This window comes from Dermacentor variabilis, chromosome 1 (assembly GCF_050947875.1).
Source record: "Dermacentor variabilis isolate Ectoservices chromosome 1, ASM5094787v1, whole genome shotgun sequence".
NCBI lineage: Eukaryota > Metazoa > Arthropoda > Arachnida > Ixodida > Ixodidae > Dermacentor > Dermacentor variabilis.
The window spans coordinates 40054212-40072021 of record NC_134568.1 but is presented as its reverse complement, the minus strand read 5'-3'; the positions used below and the strand labels follow the sequence as shown (position 1 = coordinate 40072021).

The window sequence follows — 17810 nt, the reverse complement described above, 5'->3', positions numbered from 1 at the left end:
ACCGATCGCGTTACCTTTCTGGGTTTGGGCGTCTTCGCCACTCAATCCGCCGAGGTGAGCTCCACCTGAAATCTCGTTCGAGACGCCGAGCGCCCTCTGGAACGGGAGCGGCTCCGCTTGGCGTCGCGCCGCCGCGTAGATGGCGTCCTGGAGCGACCTCTTCCGAGGGTGCTGGCGACGCTGGTACATACGCTGGAGTCGCGTGACAGCATTCCTCGGGCCACCTGCGTCTTCTCGGCTCGCCGGTGGCGTTGGTGTCTTCTCCTTCTGACGATGTAGGGGACTTGAAATCTGTGTTTGCATACTCTGGTCCGCAGTGGGATGTAGACTTTCGCATAGCAAACACTTTGGAATGCACTGATGATCGTGCGCTGGTGATTTCTGTCCGCACGTGTGGCACCACTTGCTGTTTGTATTAGGGCAAACGTCGGCACGATGTCCTAAACCTCCGCAGCCGTAACAAACATCCGTGTGTCTCCTGTATAGCGTGCAGCGAAACATGCTCGCGCCGCAAGACACATAACTGGGCACCTTCATACCCTTGAACACCATGAATAATACCACAGTCGTGGTGTTCTTGATTCTTTTGGCCTCGATGGCTCCTGGGTTGCGGCGGTTCATGATTCTTGCTCGGAGTTGAGTCTCGTTGACATCCACGTCGACACCCCGTATTACTCCTTTACACGTGTCGTCGGGGGGAGCCAGGTACACAGAGATCCGGTACGTGCTTTCGCCTAGCCGGACTTGCCGTGCCTTTACGTAGGCGCACGCATTTTTCTCGTTAGGAGTACCCACCACATAGATGTTTTGGGTACCATTGAGGCAAATGGTGTCCTCTTCAATTTTGGCAAGAGCCAGGGCCGCCGCCTTGGCTGGGGCTTGCTCGAAACGCATTTGGCCAACCTTGGTCACGTTCAGGCCGTCCCTTGGCCTGACGATGATGCGATACGTGTCCCTCGGCAGTCGAGGGAGCCTTGAGGTGGCGACGATGCGCTGGTACGCGCTCCATGGGGCGGTAGTGCGGCCTCCGTCCTTTCGCTCGCCACGTCTTGGGTTGCCTTCGCGGGTAGTAGTCGCCGTTCTCATCCCCTTGCCGTTCTTGCGGCCATATGCCGTCATCCGTCCGGGGCTTCTTGCTTCTTCTTGAGAGATGTCTTCTCCCTCCACGATCTCCATCCTGCGCTCCATCTTGGCCCGTGGTCGCAGGGCTAGGCCCAGGCCTACCCGCGCTGCTCGCCGAGGTTAGGCCTAGCTACCGCGCTAGGGTTGGCTGCGCCGCGGCGTAGTCGGAACTTCACACACTCGTAAAACGTCAAAAAAAGTCACCCACCGTGAAACGTCCGGTACCGGTGAAGTCCTCACAACTTGCTGCGTCGATTAACGCATAATTTATTCGGTTTCGAGGAAAGAAACCAACCGAAATCATTGAAAAAACCAGAAGCCGAAATCATCGCATCCACACTAGTCGGCTTCTTCGTCATAATTTTACTGATCGGGGAGCGATGTCTTAGGTACCGGCGCACAAAACTGAGGCTTCGATTCGTGGTACTGGCTGTGTTAAGGACGTGATGTGACGAAGTTAGGGTAGTTCGAAAGGCTATGCCGAGGTATTTATATGATCCAACGGATGACATTTTGGATGGTGTATATCCGTATATGGTGTATATATCCGTATCCGCATATATCCGTATATATCCGTATATGGTGTATTTCCCTGTTTGGTGATGCTGTCTGCGATGGAAAAAAAACTAGTGAGGTTTTTTTTTAGTATTTGAAGACATCATCCATTCGTTATACCATAATTCGATGCGTTTGATGTCATTTCGAAGGAAGTTCATAACTGAATCGTTAGTTGTGCGTCGATAAATTATACAATCGGCTGTGAACTGGTGAATATTAGGAGAGATCTCAGCAGAAAGGAGATCATCCGTTCAAATGTTTTCTACGGATGCAATGCGTGACACATTTACAAAACACGACAGCTTCTTCTGCCGGTTACTTGGCAGTCTTTCATTCACGATTCCATGTCGTGCGCACGGGAGTGTCGATTCGCGTTATCCAGATTGCTTTCTTGCTGGGCTGGAGATAAAGGCCGACATTGTCGGTCTAAACAAGCATGCTCTTTAAATCTTTTGTTCGAAAACATTAGCTCTTTGTCACTTATATGATTATCACAATCGGAGTATACACATTTACACTGACGAATAAACAACTTTGTCGGGATGGACATCCGCATTTGCAACTCCAGCACTCTGAATGCGTCAAAGTTGGCGTCTTTCACATGGAATGTCATCAATGGCAGCAGTGATCGGTGCAATACTCTTGGTTGCTGACCTCATTGGAGAATGTAGAACGCGTTCTGATAAGCTGTTCCAAGTTTGAACAGCAAAGGTGGACATCAGTTACGATTTTTGATTATCGTCCTTTAAGCAAGAAAAATTTGCTTGGGCCCTGGGATGACATGTCATTGCAGGGATCAGCTGTGGGAGCTTCTTTACTGAAAGTGGCATTGTCTCTCTGTATTAACACTCAGTATGTCCTTGTGTATCTAATTATTTATTTTGTATTATTCGATTAACTTCATTAATTGACGTGTTTATTTGCAGAAAGTGCAGAATGTGCTGTTTTGTTGTTTTTATATCGCCTGTTAAAGCATATTTAGAAAATCTGTCTATTGCCGGAACGCTTTTCCATATGACCTCATGATATCGTCCTTTGATCATTGGGCAGTTTTTCTGTTTGTGGAGAAGCTGCCGACACAATAGTTGCTAACATTTACAATTTCATCCAAATAAGTAACGTACACCCTCATATGTACGATATATATATATATATATATATATATATATATATATATATATATATATATATATATATATATTGACAGTGGTCTGGCTCATCAAAAAATCTGGCTGCACTGGCTGCATCCTCCCTGCCACAACCTTTATTCCGCCCCTGCGGCAGCGTATTAGCTTTCATTCCAGATGAGCCAGAAGGCGGAAGACAACTATAGTAGCATCTTGCGAGGCTTTCGGGCCCGGCCAGTCAGCTTGGCAGAGACTGCAATAGGCAAGTGCCATGGGAAAGCAAGAAGACAGCAAAGCCCGTGATATTTCTGTCAAACACCGAGGAAATTTATTCAGTAACATGGTCGCCATGAAAATAAAACAAAAACAAAAACAACGCGTCTTTACAGTAGACACACAGCCGTAGTCGCTGACTTTCACAATCTTTGGTGTTGCTTAGAAGTGCTGCGCCATTTTGACTTTTTTTTTTCAATTCGTGTACTAAAGCAAGACTAGACAGCAATGACAAACAGCAGCAAGTTTTCAAACTACGTTGGCGCATGCTGTACACGTGAAAACACGGAACCCGTTCATGGGAGAGGCTATGTACAAGGACGGGATGCGCGCTGTTACGCATGTATACCGACGCTGCTGGATACGCGGCGCATGCGCATCTCGCCGTCTCAGCTCGCCTGTATCTCCGCGGCTCGAAATCAAGCGACGCATTGCCTGTTGACTGTAACGTGTTACACATTCATAATAGCTGCTGCGTCAGTTAAGCAAAGCGTGCAGATTCCGGCACAAAGCATTGACTTGGAGCGTGTCGTCGTTCGTGAACGAGCTTGTCGCGGACAATGTCACATATACAGTACGAGTCTGCAAAATACGATTTAAAGCTTAACAGGACCTTCGTGAAGGGGATGAAACGAGCGCTCAATTCGACAACTCTTTTTATTATTATTGAAAGTGCAATTTCATCCGCTACCATGATGGACGCTTGCGAAAAATTACACAAGTGGACGCCGATCTACACCGACGCGCACATGCTCGTCTAAGGAGCTTACTTTCAGCATGGCGAGAAATGAAGACCGTCCGCTGGCCATTACACGATCTTAAGGGGTGGCATGCACCCTCCAGAACAAACCAAGTTTGGCAAATTGCACTGGCGACACCATCGTTGTGAATGACGCAATAATAGTCGATACATTGACCGCAAATGAGCGTTCGTCCAAACTCCTTCTGCGTTGCTCCGTGTTCGGCATCCCTTTATTTTTTTGCATCGCACCCAACTAACCCGCTTTTTCGCGTATCTGAGGCCGCATTCTCAAAAACAGTTTGTTCGTAAGTGCTGCTTCCCATTGGCGGGCCACCTTCGCTAATATTCTGTCCAACATCACTACTGGCCGGCAACCGCTCTTGCAAACAGTTCTGGCGTAAGAAGTACTTTTTTATTTTGTTTCCTTAGATATGGCCCCTTTCACTGATTCTCCTACTACATGCGAGCTTTGGAGTTCACCTCCGAAAGTTTTCGTTTCAAATATATCTCAAAGTAGGCGCAAAGTTTATTATTACAGCCACATTAGGATCGCGTTAACGACACTATGTGAAAGCTGACTTTTAGTCGGCAATGGAGGCCACAATACGCTATCGCAGAAAGCACGAGATTTGAGCACATCGTTGTTGCTCCAATCTCAAATTGTCAAGTTCGAAATGTGTGGAGCTGACATTTCAATTAGTTTAAGTCACGACTAGTCACACGTCAAAACTCAGGTGCTGTACCCGAGGGTGGTTCAACAACACGCGATGAACTGTACCTTAGAAACAACCGCGATATATATATATATATATATATATATATATATATATATATATATATATATATATATATATATATATATATATATATATATATATATATTCAGCGCCGCGTCTGGGCGATTTCATCTGAACGGTTTACAACGTGTATTCATGCAGTCGCATTTATTAAAAGCCGAGTTTTAGATCTCAGCACAGCAAAATTTTGACTGCTATAACATAACCCCCTCAAAAAAAAACGTAAAAATAGAACAAAAGACCTAATTGAAGCTCCTGCAATTATCTTCTCTGCCTGAAAAATATGCTGTGGTGGATGGTGAAGATACAAAGCATCTGCTACTCTCCTATTTCACCTTCTTCCTTTTCTTGCGAGGATTATCTATGTTTTCTCACGTCAGTGTTATTTGAAATATCATGCTAACTAAAGCTCCGCGGTTACAACACTATTGCACTTTTAATTGCGTGCACATGGTTTTAACTTGGTCTTAGTGTATAGAAGAAAAAAATATGGCGCAAAAAAAGTATATATTTGAGCTCCCTGAATTTTTAACCACAAGGGCTTGTGAATTAAGTACAACATTGTTTAGGAGCAATACTGTGTATTGTAAAATTTCACAATAGCGTCTTTATCAACACCAATCATCACAGCCTTTCGAAGTAATATCTCGGTCCTTTCAGGGAAGATTCAGAAGCCCTTTATGACATTATTGAAGGCCTGCAGTAATTTGGGATTTGGAACAATTCTCCTTTTCAGCGCAAGACATTGCCTGGCGCTTCTCGAACTTGTTCCACTGTTCGTGCTCGTGTGCTCGGTTCACGCGTGTTCTGCCGTATTCCCATATATGTAATTTCAATATGTAATCCATGTTATAATATATATGCTATCACACGACGCCTTATGACCCCGCAGACTTCTACAATGTTCAGAAAGACGCCATATTTATGTATTTTTTATACAGCGCGCATGGACGTTGAAGAACGGCTACCTACATGTAAGCTATCCCACACGCTGGACACATCCTGCTATATTCCGCTACTATTATTACATGAGAAAACACTCCTTTCGTCTAAGTAGTTTGCTCTAGAACGCAATATTGCGAATTGTAAGGTATGTTGAGATACCACTAACTTTGTTCTTGATCTCCCTAAAGAAATGACACTTGCTCAAGTGAATCGCAAGGATTTGATTAAGGCGATGCCGAGAAGTGAAATTATTTTTGGCGACAACCTGACTTTATATGACTAGAATAACCCATAACGTAAGTCACATTGGCGCATTGCAGGGCGAAATACGGGACTACTGTAATTGTTACCTTCGTGATGCCCACATTGCACGTACTCGTCGGAGTGAAAATGCTCATTTCGTCATGTGTTAACAGAGCAGAAAAATCACCAATCGTGTTATGAAGAAAGCCAACTTTACACATTATAATTCCTTAACACGCTCTGGTGCATGTGGCAATAATGCCAATCATTATTTAATATGATTTGGCATTATCACTCCCCAAATGTTTCTCACCACGCAGCATCAGATATTTAGTGCTCTCCAGCACTCCCGTGCATTTGGTTTGTAATTATTACAGATGTTACCTTCTCAATCTATTTACCCTCGAAAAGGGGATAGGCAAGCACTCTTGATAAGTGACGCTATTGATTCCAGCTTCATTACGTGGTGAGTGCTTTTGATATTTTCCCAGGCGTAATTTGGTCGAATCAACGGCGAGTCGAAGGACGCTTACCGGTCGTTTAAAGGGACACTAAAGAAAACATCAGATCAGTTAAGATGGTCACATTATTGTTTAGCAGCTCAATTTCATATTTTTTGACAAAGGCTGATTATATGACCACGAAAATTGAAGTACAATGTGTCTTTTTGACTTTCGCACAGGAGCCGCGATTTCACTGTCGTCATTATGATGTCGCCGATTTCAGGACTTTCTCGCGCATTCCACGCCTTTTGCACGATAAAATTTCCCGACGGTGAAAGAAACAGCGCGAAATAAACACGGACAAGGGAGGAACACAGGACAACCGCTCTCCTGTGTCCCTTGTCCGTGTTTATTTCTCGCTGTTTTTTCGCCAATGGATTCGTACCAACTATAGCTCGCATTCATACCCTTTTAAATTTATCATAGCTTGTCAGCTTGATCATTTGCTTGCTTTCTCATGGCGATATTTTTATACTTTATTCATAAATAGTTATCGGGCAGCGCGCAGACACTATTGATATCTCTGACGTCACTGGGAACCATTGCGGTAATTCCGAGGTGGTGTCGACCGCAGTTTTTAGCTTTTTCGTGCTTTTTGCTTATAGCAAGCCGACGTACGCAATAAGACTTACCGGTTCGGTGTTAATAAAGTGTAATACACCAATCTATGCAAGTTGGCGTCTGTTTAAGACACCTTTTCGTGCTTTGAAACGCTTCGTGCACTTCTACGAAGTACTATACGCCATAGTTTGATACCGGTCACCACACAGACACGGTCAACATGCTCACAGTGACAAGGTTTCACGGGGCGAGAACTCGCCGAGTTATGAAAGTTGTGATGCTGCGCACGCAGTCTATGATGACAAAACAGCAAGTTTACTGGTCAGTAATGTGGAGGTCTGCATATAGAGCATCATATTAGGCGGACCAATAAATTTAGCCCGTGGCAAGGCGCGGGGTGTACCTGCCCGACTATACAGGGTGTTTTCTTTTAGTTGCACCAAATTTTTAAACTTGGAAGAAATATAAGTCACGGTAACGTCATGTTTACCATTTGAGTGTACGGATAGGTAGCCTTTAGATACAGAGCAATTCTCGCAATTAGGTGTCTAATTAGCGAAGTTACAGTAATTAAGTTTCTAATTATCAACGATAGGTGGCTACAGCAAATGAGTACATCGGGGCCCCGTCCTCGACACTACCTATCCTAACGGTCAAATTTCGAATAGCGGATTTCATGTGGGAGCTGCGCCAAATTTACTTCATCATTCCGTTGGGCGTCACGTGTCCACTCCCACCGACAAAATGCCATTTCAGGGGCCCAAAGGAATGACGAAGTAAATTTGGCGGCCCACCGGCATTGGAGCGCTAGGCCAACGCCGCAGACAGCAAGGAGATAACGCTAGCTGCTCGCGGGGCCGCACCGGTGGTGACCTCGGAGACGTCACGAAAGGCAGGGGGGAGGCGACATCGACGACACAGACGCTCTTTTTCCAGCCAGTTTCGGTTTCAAGGAGCCTGCCAAGCGCAACTAATTGTTCGCGCAGCTCCCACATGAAATCCGCTATTCAAAATTTGATCGTTGGGATAGGTAGTGTCGAGGACGGGCCCCGATGTACTCATTTGCTGTAGCCACCTAGTGTTGATAATTAGAAACTTAATTACTGTAACTTAGCTAATTCGACACCTAATTGCGAGAATTGCTCGGTATCTAGAAGCTGCCTATCCGTGCACTCAAATGGCAAACATAACGTTACCGTGACATGATTTTTCCAAGTTTAAAAATTTGGTGCAGCTAAAAAAAGAACACCTTGTATTTCTGATAGGCGGCTCGCATTTCTAACCCCCATATTCTAGAAGCTTCGTTCATTCAACACTCCACCTTGACACGAGAAAGTGGAGGGCAGTGCCGAACAACGGCACAGATAGCCGCTGCGCTTCAGTAACGTCCCGCGACAGTTCTTCAAAAGCGTAGCGTCAGCTTCAGCCGGAGGAACGGCGCTGCGGTCACTTTAATGGAGTAGAGGAAGAGCTTCGAGTCGAGGTTCGCTTGAGGATACGGGGGCAAGGCGTCTGAAAGCTTGGTCGCTATTATTGGCCGGATTTCGTATCTCAGTTTAGCAGCGAGTATAATTAAAGAACAACACAATGACAAGCTTCGCTCCACTACGATCGCGCGTTTTTCAAGAATCCGAAGTCTTGCGAGGGCGTCTCACGAACGCAAAAAAATGTGACCCACGCCGCGACCTCTGCTAGGTTGCATTGAAAAGACGCAAGGGCAGCTATCTGTACATGTGTGGCAAAAAAGCGGCCATAACTCGACAGAATATAGATAAACATGAAATTTATGACCGGTATTATAACGTGCGCCGCTAAATCGACAGCACTATAACGAATCAATAATGGTTGCAGCTTCGTACTCAGTTGTTACCCTTGCCCATCACTTGAAACAACGTCTTTCTTTAAGCACCACTCGCGCTCACTATATCATGCACGATTCACCATTTCTGTACACCAGATCCTTTCATTTTCCAAACACAAGCAGCAGTGCGCAACATCGGCGGCAAACGAAGCAAATCCGCACCGCGTACGCGCAAGAACGCACACAAGAAAGACGGACATGTGTGGCGCACACCGACACGTTATACTAGCGTCCCCTATTCGCGTCGTGAAGCATTCGCAATTCGAGGGGGGTCTCCTGCGTTGCCCGCCGGGGCTAAGGACGTTCCCTTCTCGCGAACGCTGGTGTCTCTGTCGGCGATTCGTGCCTGTTTCCCGTTCCAAGCTGTCCCAATCCGCGCCGTTACATGGCTGCCCGCGCTGATTCGCGCGGTACACACGCAGCACGTCGTGGTGGTGGCCGCACCAACAACAGCAGCACAGTGGCGGCAGCATCAGACGACGCTTAGCGGCGGCGATGGGCGGTCGCCGTTCCGGCCTGTTAGATGGGCCGGATGTCGGCGTGCTGTGTCTCCTTGTGCCTGCGCAGGTCCACTTTCCTCTGGAAGGCCCGGCCGCACACATCGCAAGCGAACGGCTTGAAGCCCGTGTGCTTGCGGCTGTGGGTGATCAGGTTCGAGGACTGGCTGAACGCCTTGCCGCACACAGCGCACTTGTGCGGTTTCTCACCTGCGAAATGACAAGAGGACAGGCGCATGTAAGCATGAGGCAACCGCGCTAAATACGTTCTTCTCCTTTGCATGTAACAAAGCCGGGGCTGAAAGCGTGCTTCATCATCACCACCCCCATTATGATCATCACCATCATTATATTTATGTTCGCTGAAGAACGAATGCGTCTCCCGGATACCGATCTCCAATTACCCCGGTCTCGCTCCAGCTGAAGCCATCTTACACCTGCAAATTTCCTAATTTCATTACACCACCGAGGTATGCCGCCGTTGACTCCGCTTCTTTTCTCTTTGCGCCAGTACACCTATTGCGTAGCTTAAATTGCGGTTATCGGCTCTATACCTATTACATGGCCTTCCAAACGCCATTTCTTCCTCTTAATGTCAACTAGAAAAATGGCTACCCCCATTTCCTCTCTAACTCACCAGCAAACCGCTTACACGAGAACAGGACGCAATCGACTCCTCAAGCATTGAAAGTTTCAGTGGAAACACAGCATAATATTGGACGAGTGAACCTGGGACTGTATTTACGAGACTTTATTTGTTTCGCCATTGGGGGCCCGCTCCGCAAGTAATTCCTTCGCTATCATGATTGCGTCTGTTGTTACGAGTTCCTCTAAAGATTAAAACTGCTTTGCAAATACACAAGTAACAAACACAAGAATGCTGGGTGACTCCATCGAAAATTTTCCCTATGCACCAAGCCTGAAGTGTGCCGCTTTTAATGGCTCCTGTCGAAGAGGGAGCGAGAGAAAAAATTATTCGAACATATACACTGTTCTTTTGCATTATCTCGAGTAAGCCAGTGCGCTGTGTTTATAAAAACTCAACTGATCTAGCGCAAATAGTTATTACAAGGTGCGAGTTCACGGCGGTCGTTTGCCGCTGTTTGATCAATGTATGTGTTCTTCAAGCTTTGTTCTAATCGGGCCGTTAATGATCTAGATAATGTGCAACACAAACTTACGATGCATAAACATGCTAGAAAAAAATTAAAACCAATATTACGACAATGCCATCAGTAGACAGTGTCCGTCAGAAGGTTTCCATCGAGTATATACTAAAGCAATAAAAAAATTCCCTAGGCTGACTTTTATCAAAGTCCAACTCAATAACCCTCTAACCAAGTTCTGTAACAAAGTTTTATTCGAGCAAACTATTATTCGCTATATCCCTATTCAAAAAATAGAATGCATGTGTTGTTTAACTCTTCACTAAAAAATAACTAAATTAACTAAAAATATAATGAAACATGGTCTCTATAACGTAAAACTATTCCAATATCTTTTTATTCCAATCTCCTGATATCAAATTTACGTAACCGCCGATGCAAGCGTCAGGCGGTGAACCGCAGCGTTGTCTGAACAGCCAAATTAAACGCTGTCCTCGTTTATAGGAGGTCACTTTTGTTTGTTCTTAAAACGAATATCATTGCCTACATTGAGCGGTTTTTCGTATCTAATTGGCTGACAAAAGGCGAGGAGCACGTCCAAGTGGACAGGGTTTCGATGGAGCCGAGCCAGCGCGGTGAAAATGGATAAGCGGATGCAGAGAGCGGTGCCGGCGTCTGCGACTGGTCCGCTTCCCCTTATTTAGCTTGCAATGGCTGGTCGAAATTCGTGGCGGCGTGCTACAGAAACTTAAGAATGCCGCTAAAACGGATCCTCAGCAAAGAATAGTTGGCAGATCGACGTCATAAACGTGCCGAAAGGGCTCGTTAACGTAATACGGCCAAGCAAAAACGGCCACGTGCCTTCCGGCAGGAGCGAGTAGCCAGTATCTGAGTGATCGACGGGCAGCCATCTTCTATCCCTTTCGGAACAGGACAGTCTCCGACTAATCAGAAAACAAATCAGTTTTGTTCGTCGTAGTAATGCATCTTTAAAGAATCTTTGACCCAGCGAGTTCTCGCGGTCTGCGACATCGCTTGGCAGACAGGCGATGTGGGCGCAGCCCGAAAAATTTTGACCAATAGCAGAGGACTAATGGCGAAACGGTGTTGAATCAGAAATAATTATTTTTCTTTTGTTTAGTCTAACAATGCATAATCAATGCGCCACGTCATAAATGGGGAGCGGTCGTGATATTCGGGACGTCGCGTCACAGACAGGCGAAGTGTGGGTGGCCCAAAACAGTTTTTGACCAATCGAGGAGGCCTGATTGCAGAACTGGAATAGAAAAGTTTGGAATAGCATTGCGTTATAGCGCTCCTACTTTCGCTTCGCTAGCCCCGAACCCACCGAAACCTTCTCCCCTTCTGCGTGCTGCTCGCTTCTGGTCAGCCCATTAGATAAGAAAAACCTGTCAAGTAAGGCAATGCTATTCGCTTTTTGAAAGCACACAAAAGTGGTCTCCTACAAACGAGGAGAGCGTTTGATTGGACTGTTCAAACAATACTGCGGGTCACCGCTTGGTGTGTTGCGTCGGCAGATACATCAATTTGACGTCAGGCGATTGAAATAAAAACAGATTGGAATAGTTTTACATTATAGGTACCAAGCACGCGCACAATTGGCGAAACTCAAACGAATGGCGCGATCAGAATTCACGAGCACAGCTCGTCTCCGACAAGCAAAGCACGAGAAGCCTGGAAGAGTACGGCTCCAATGCTGGTATACAAACCGCTATAGGACGATTACAGATTGGACTTGGTAGTTAAAGAGCTGAGGAAAACAGAAGGACAGATATAAATCCGGCCAAGAAAAAGCAGGTTGACTTATGCCCTCTGATAACTTGTTACGCAGTTACGTAGTTAAAAGTCGAGCGAGAATAAAGAAAGTGCATACCGACAACTACAACGGCAAAAAGAACGGCCACAAAACGCAGCGTCAGTCAAGACTAATACCTGCCGTCAGGGTTACTGAGACAACTTGGCAGTGCATACGTATACACCATGAATACCGAGTAGTCTCCGGTCTTCCGGAGGCGGCAACTAAAATTATTCCGGCGATCACTGTCGCCACTTCGTCAGTGTATGCGTACAACACGTAGCGCCTGTTAGAAAAGAAGGTAATATTAAAAGAAAAGCGCGCGAGAAAGCCCCCAAATGCTCCCCTCAGCCAGCTCCCGCTCTGCGGCATGTAAAAGAGCAATTGGGCCGACGATTGCCGCGATCAGTGCGCCTCATGAAGCAGACAGGGTGAGGGAGAGGGGGGGCACCCAAATTCCCCCCCCCCCCATCTTATTCCAGAGAGCGCGCCCGCGCACGCGTGCGGCCGGGGGGACGCAGCCGACGTGTCACGTCGCAGCGAACCCATCGCGTAACACATTCAATATGTCGAGCTGCTGCTCTTCTGTTGCTCTTTTGTGCGGTGGCGGCGGCGGCAGCCCCTCTTGCTCTCAATGACTAAATCAGCGAGTAATTTTTCGTGGGAGCCGTCTCTGTGCGGCGGCTACGCCGGCGACCCCGAGGGCGAGGAGAGGGACACTCCGGGGAGGCCCCCCCTCGGGGTCTTTCAGGCGGCGTGTTCAGCCGCGGGCTCCCAAGATGAATGGGCCCAGTTTCAGTGAATAGCTATCGACAGTGAACCCTAGCGGGGGCGCGCCACGAGGAAGGCTCGCGAGCGTGGACTGGGAGAGCCTGTGGTGGAGCCACGTTCCGTGTGAGGAGGGAGCGAGCAAAACGCGCCGTCACGCCGCTTCGGGTGCCGGGAACGCGAAACGGTGTACAGCACCGCGGGGTCTGCGTCGCTTCGGCTCCCCTGTCATATCAGCGCTTCATTTTATTGGGAAGAAACGTCGATTGGAGGTAATGAAGTGGTGCTCATAACAGCCAGAAGAAACATTTGCCGCAAAATTATTGGCTATCACAGAATGTCGAAGGAGCGCAAAGGGAGGTGAGGTGGCACGCATGTTTTTTGTACCGCGTTCCTCGTTGTTTTGCAGTGAGCGACCGTACACGATATAACTGTTCGTAAAAATATCAATTCCCGCTACCCTTGATGCTGGGTATAATGTTATCGAAGGTGGCAGGCCAGAGACGAAAATCACGTATACGGAAGAAAAGCAGCTTAGGTGGCTACGGCCTCAGTTGTTTCCTATAAATGAAGGCCGATTTTCACATCAGCTGAACAAATACCACTCCATTTGGTGCAGACGACAGCACGTCACATAATGTGGCTTGGATTAACTGCGCGATGATTTATCAAACAATCACTTTCTATGTTCAAGAGGTGCATTATGCTGAGCTACTTAAAATCACATAAATAAGAGGCTCTGTATTCATGGGACAGGTTCAGTATAATGATGCCCAACAATTCGAGGTATTACTTTTATGCCATTACGAACTCCGGAATGCCGTCGACGATGCCACTCAATGTCACTTATACACGTACATTGTCATTCTCTAGACGGAAGCAAAAGTAAACTTAAATCGGCCAATATGGGATGCATTCTTGTTTTAAAGAAGTAAAAGAAAAACAACAGTGTACGTGACGTTGTTTGAGATATTGGCTGAACATTTGAACATGAGCTTACTGCTCTCATTTGCGACTCTAGGTACTGCCAGTAAAGAAGTGACCCGTGTTTCCGACATTCATTGAAACTTATTAGAGCTTTAAGTTCAAGTAGTGTAATATCAAAGTGCGTAGTAACGAATTGAAGGTTATTAGTCAGTTCCGTTACGTGAGTTATGCACTGCTTCACAATCACGATAAATGCGCTTGATGTTGACAAGGAAAAAAAATAGAACGCACCATTCGAAGCTTCTTCACAGCGAAATTGTGAAAATTGATGGAGTGCACATGCACTGGTAAGGCTGATTGAGGGAGAAGTGCTTAATCTCATACACAAATAGAATACCTCAAATGAAAAGACACAGCCTTTTGTTTGTTGGGGCAGGCTCCTGACTTGGGGGGTCCTATATGTCTAGTGTTGGTTGTTCTTTACGGAACAATCTTCCTGTTCAGTTAAACCAACATAAAGGTTTTTGTTTTTTGCGTTGCTGAAACGCTATCACGAAGAACTGTATTAGTTGTTCAAACTCTGTTTTGTAGGCTAATCTGATATGCGGCTAATGTGATCTATAAAGGCGTCCACAATCTGTGTATTTAAGCATCTATTTTTTACTATTTCTGCATGGATTCATGCTAGCATGATGCTACTGATCCAGATTCTTCTCAACATGTTTCTTGTATGACCTTATACTTTGACTAATAAAATTTTAATTCAATTCAATACAGGCAGTACTTCTTGAACCAATATTATTCAAGCTCATCCCTGAAAAACCGCCTCCACAAATTTCAGCCTCACCTCCATTTTTGTTTGGAACAATAGGTGTAGTCTCAACTGATAATGCTATGTTTCGTTCACTAGGTTCCGATATCATATTTTACCTCTAAGTATTAGTTTGCCCAGGTCTGCTATAGCACAACGTCCGCAATGCCGTGTATGAAACTAAATATAAAATTAGGTTCTGCTGCTTCTTGCTACCTCACTCTCCGCCCATCTACCAGCAGTAGGCTTGTGTAGTATTCTGGAAATGAAAATAACATCGAGAATAGCGAGAAGAGACAAGCCGGTGCTCCCCCCGTTCAAGTATTCTCGCATCTCCCGGAATAAACAATTTCTATGATAAAGAAGCCATGGGCAGAACACGTGATACCCGCCAACGAGTGCTGAGGAAGTGTTCATTGCGCAAGTAATGACCACAGTAAGCTTATGGTACAACCTTCCGTTTTCAAGGTGCACACACCCGCCGAGGGCTTTAGCTCTGGACGATGGTCCCGTGACTGTACGTCCCAGCGCTGAGGAATCACGTGCCTATTCACAGGGGCAACTCCCCCCCCCCCCCACCCCAGCCTCCTTCTCACAGCGTCCCTTTCCTCCAGGGGCCTTGGTAGGCAGCGACCCTGGTGGCGTGCATTGTTAATGGCCAGCCTGATTGTGTGTGCCTCGCCGATGGCGTAATAGCAGCGGGGCACAGCGGGGTTGGCCGGCGAAGAACGCGCGGCGCAGCGCCCTTACGGGGCGCAACACGTCCCCAGGGCAATTAAGTAATCTGGCCATCTGCATTCAATCACACGTGGTATGTACAACGCGACTAGGAGAGGAGAAGCGGTGAGGGAATGGTGAGGAGATGGGACGGGTTCTTTTTGGGCGCGGTGTGGGTGGTAGGGGGCGTAGGGCGGTGGGGGGAGGGGAGGAGGAGGAGGGGCAACGCAAGTTTCGCGCTGTGGTCGCGTGGCAACCGGTCTGAAACGCGTCACTGCGTTTTTCACCCGGGAGGTGTACCCTTGACTATTTTTTCGCAGTGGTCTTCATTAGTGTCAAATCAATTATTTAGTGGATTCTTTCCATCTTTTCGGCGTTTTTTTCCCGTCATTTCCGAAGCCGGGTGATTAAAGGCGTGGTCGCCTAGGTCAGGTACAATAGAGAGAGATAATTAAATAGCAGCAGTTCTGAAGGAATGATGAAATAGGTGGCGCAAGATCTTCTAGCCAATCCGAGAAGACGTCGAGAATCGATGAATAGGACCATGGTATTATCAATGTAGCGTAAAATCATTTCGTAAAGCCTATGTTATAGGATTTCATTTTCTCTTTTTTTCACCTCAAGCACCAGCTGAGAAAATGGCACAGCGAAATTGCAGTTCCAATCGGTTTTCCAAACATCTACACATCGCGTCTGTCTTGTTATCTTTTCGCGGCATAGATCCCTAATGTAAAGACGGTGTTCAAGCCTTCTGTAACTTTTTCAAGATAATTTACAATCACTGACGCCACCACTTAACAGCCTTTCACAGAGAGCGCTTATAATGTGTATACAGCAGGCATACCGACTAATTTAATGTTAGGTAGAATTGCAGATGTGTTAGAACAACAACGCCAAAAACGAGATTTCACAAGTGACGGAATTGAGAGAAAAACAAAGGCGTTATGAAAAGATGTCTTACAGCTTTAAAGAAATCGTGTTTGGCGGCGATGCATGTCCATATTGAGAGCTTCGGTTACGGAGTCAATCATTCTCATATATTTCTCAGATGTGTATATCAGCCTGTTTTGCTTTCCAGCTGAAGGAATCGTGCCAGTGGTGAGTGAGTCAGAAAACTTCATTTCGAATCAGAACGATTCGCGTCCGGCGAGTTAGTGGGCTGGGGCACCCGCCGAGGTTACGGCCAAGAGTTCTTGCCTCCCGGCGGCTTCCTCGGCCTGCTGGACTGTCCAGAGTTGGTCTTCCAGGTTCGAGCTGAGCAGCGCGGCCTGCCATGGCACGCGGAGGCTGTCGATGGAGGTCTCGCTCTCATTGTCGTGTATTAGTCCCTGGCATTCCCATATCATGTGTTCTAGCGCGGCTCTGGTGCCACACACTTTGCATCTATCTGTTGTGTATACGTCTGGATAAATAGCGCGCATTAGTGTCGGACTCTTGTATGATTTGGTTAGTAGTTGTCGCCACAGGGCAGCTTGCGATCTGCTGAGTTGTGCATGGGGTGGTGGATAAGTACATCGTTGCATCTTGTAATGGTTGGTGATGTCGTTGAACCTGATCATTCTGTGTTCCAAGTGGTGGTGTCTTGCATTTATAACAATACAGCTGTGCGCGGTGAGACAAGAATGTCGCGACGAGGGACTGAAACACAAGCAATGAAGAAGACAGGTGTTGCGAGGCGTCTAAAATATGGCTGTGAAATAAAATTTTTGGACTGTAGTTTGTTTTTGCGCAATCCTCACCTAGACAAGACATGACGGCTCTGTGTAATTAAAATCGTTTGATTCGAGATAAGTACCAAAAATGGGTAAAATTAATGCTCTGGTGAATTTCGTCAGCATCGCTCGCGTCACTTGAAAAAAATAGGCGACCATGCGGGCGTTAAGGTGATCCTCCTATACACCTGCCAAGCTAAGTAAACTCTTTGAGAATGCACAAGAAGTCTAATGCAGAGGCAAGATACCATATTCCTCTACGAATACAGTGTAGCCTTGCGTGCGGTCTCACTGTCTGATGTGGCATGATCTATTTAAGCCCTCTGTCTGAACACTAGGCTCTGTAAGTCCTATCCTAACGCCTGTTAGGCTGTCCAAAGCATTTGTAGGCTTTCGCTGCAGCGATTGTAGTTATGTTATTGGTAATATCCCAGCTAAAACACCCAAGTCAGGGGCCGAAGGGATAACGCTTTTCGTTCGTAAGTGTTCTTTGCCATTGGCCGGTTACCATCGCTAATAATATATCCAGGATCAGGATAGACCATAATATTTTCTTACGAACAAATCTAACGTGAGACATTCTTGTGCATCAGAAACTCGCCCTCTGGAGAAACTTCACGCGACTGCTGCTTGCATAGCACTTTCGTGAAAAGAAATTGAGTAATGTGTTATGTCTTTCGTTGAAAAGAAAAGTGCATCATCATTGCATTCTGCCGGTACCATC

At 46.5% G+C, this 17810-nt stretch overlaps 1 protein-coding gene across 1 annotated transcript in view; it reads right to left on the bottom strand.

Moving 5' to 3' along the window:
* Window positions 1-8637: 8637 nt before the first annotated feature.
* LOC142572162 (uncharacterized) overlaps window positions 8638-17810 on the bottom strand; it is a 118940-nt gene continuing 109767 nt past the window's right edge. The window contains exon 5 of the mRNA XM_075681123.1: window positions 8638-9439. Within this exon, the coding sequence (XP_075537238.1) occupies window positions 9252-9439 (188 nt within the window). The 3' untranslated portion in view covers window positions 8638-9251. The remainder of the gene's footprint in view (window positions 9440-17810) is intronic.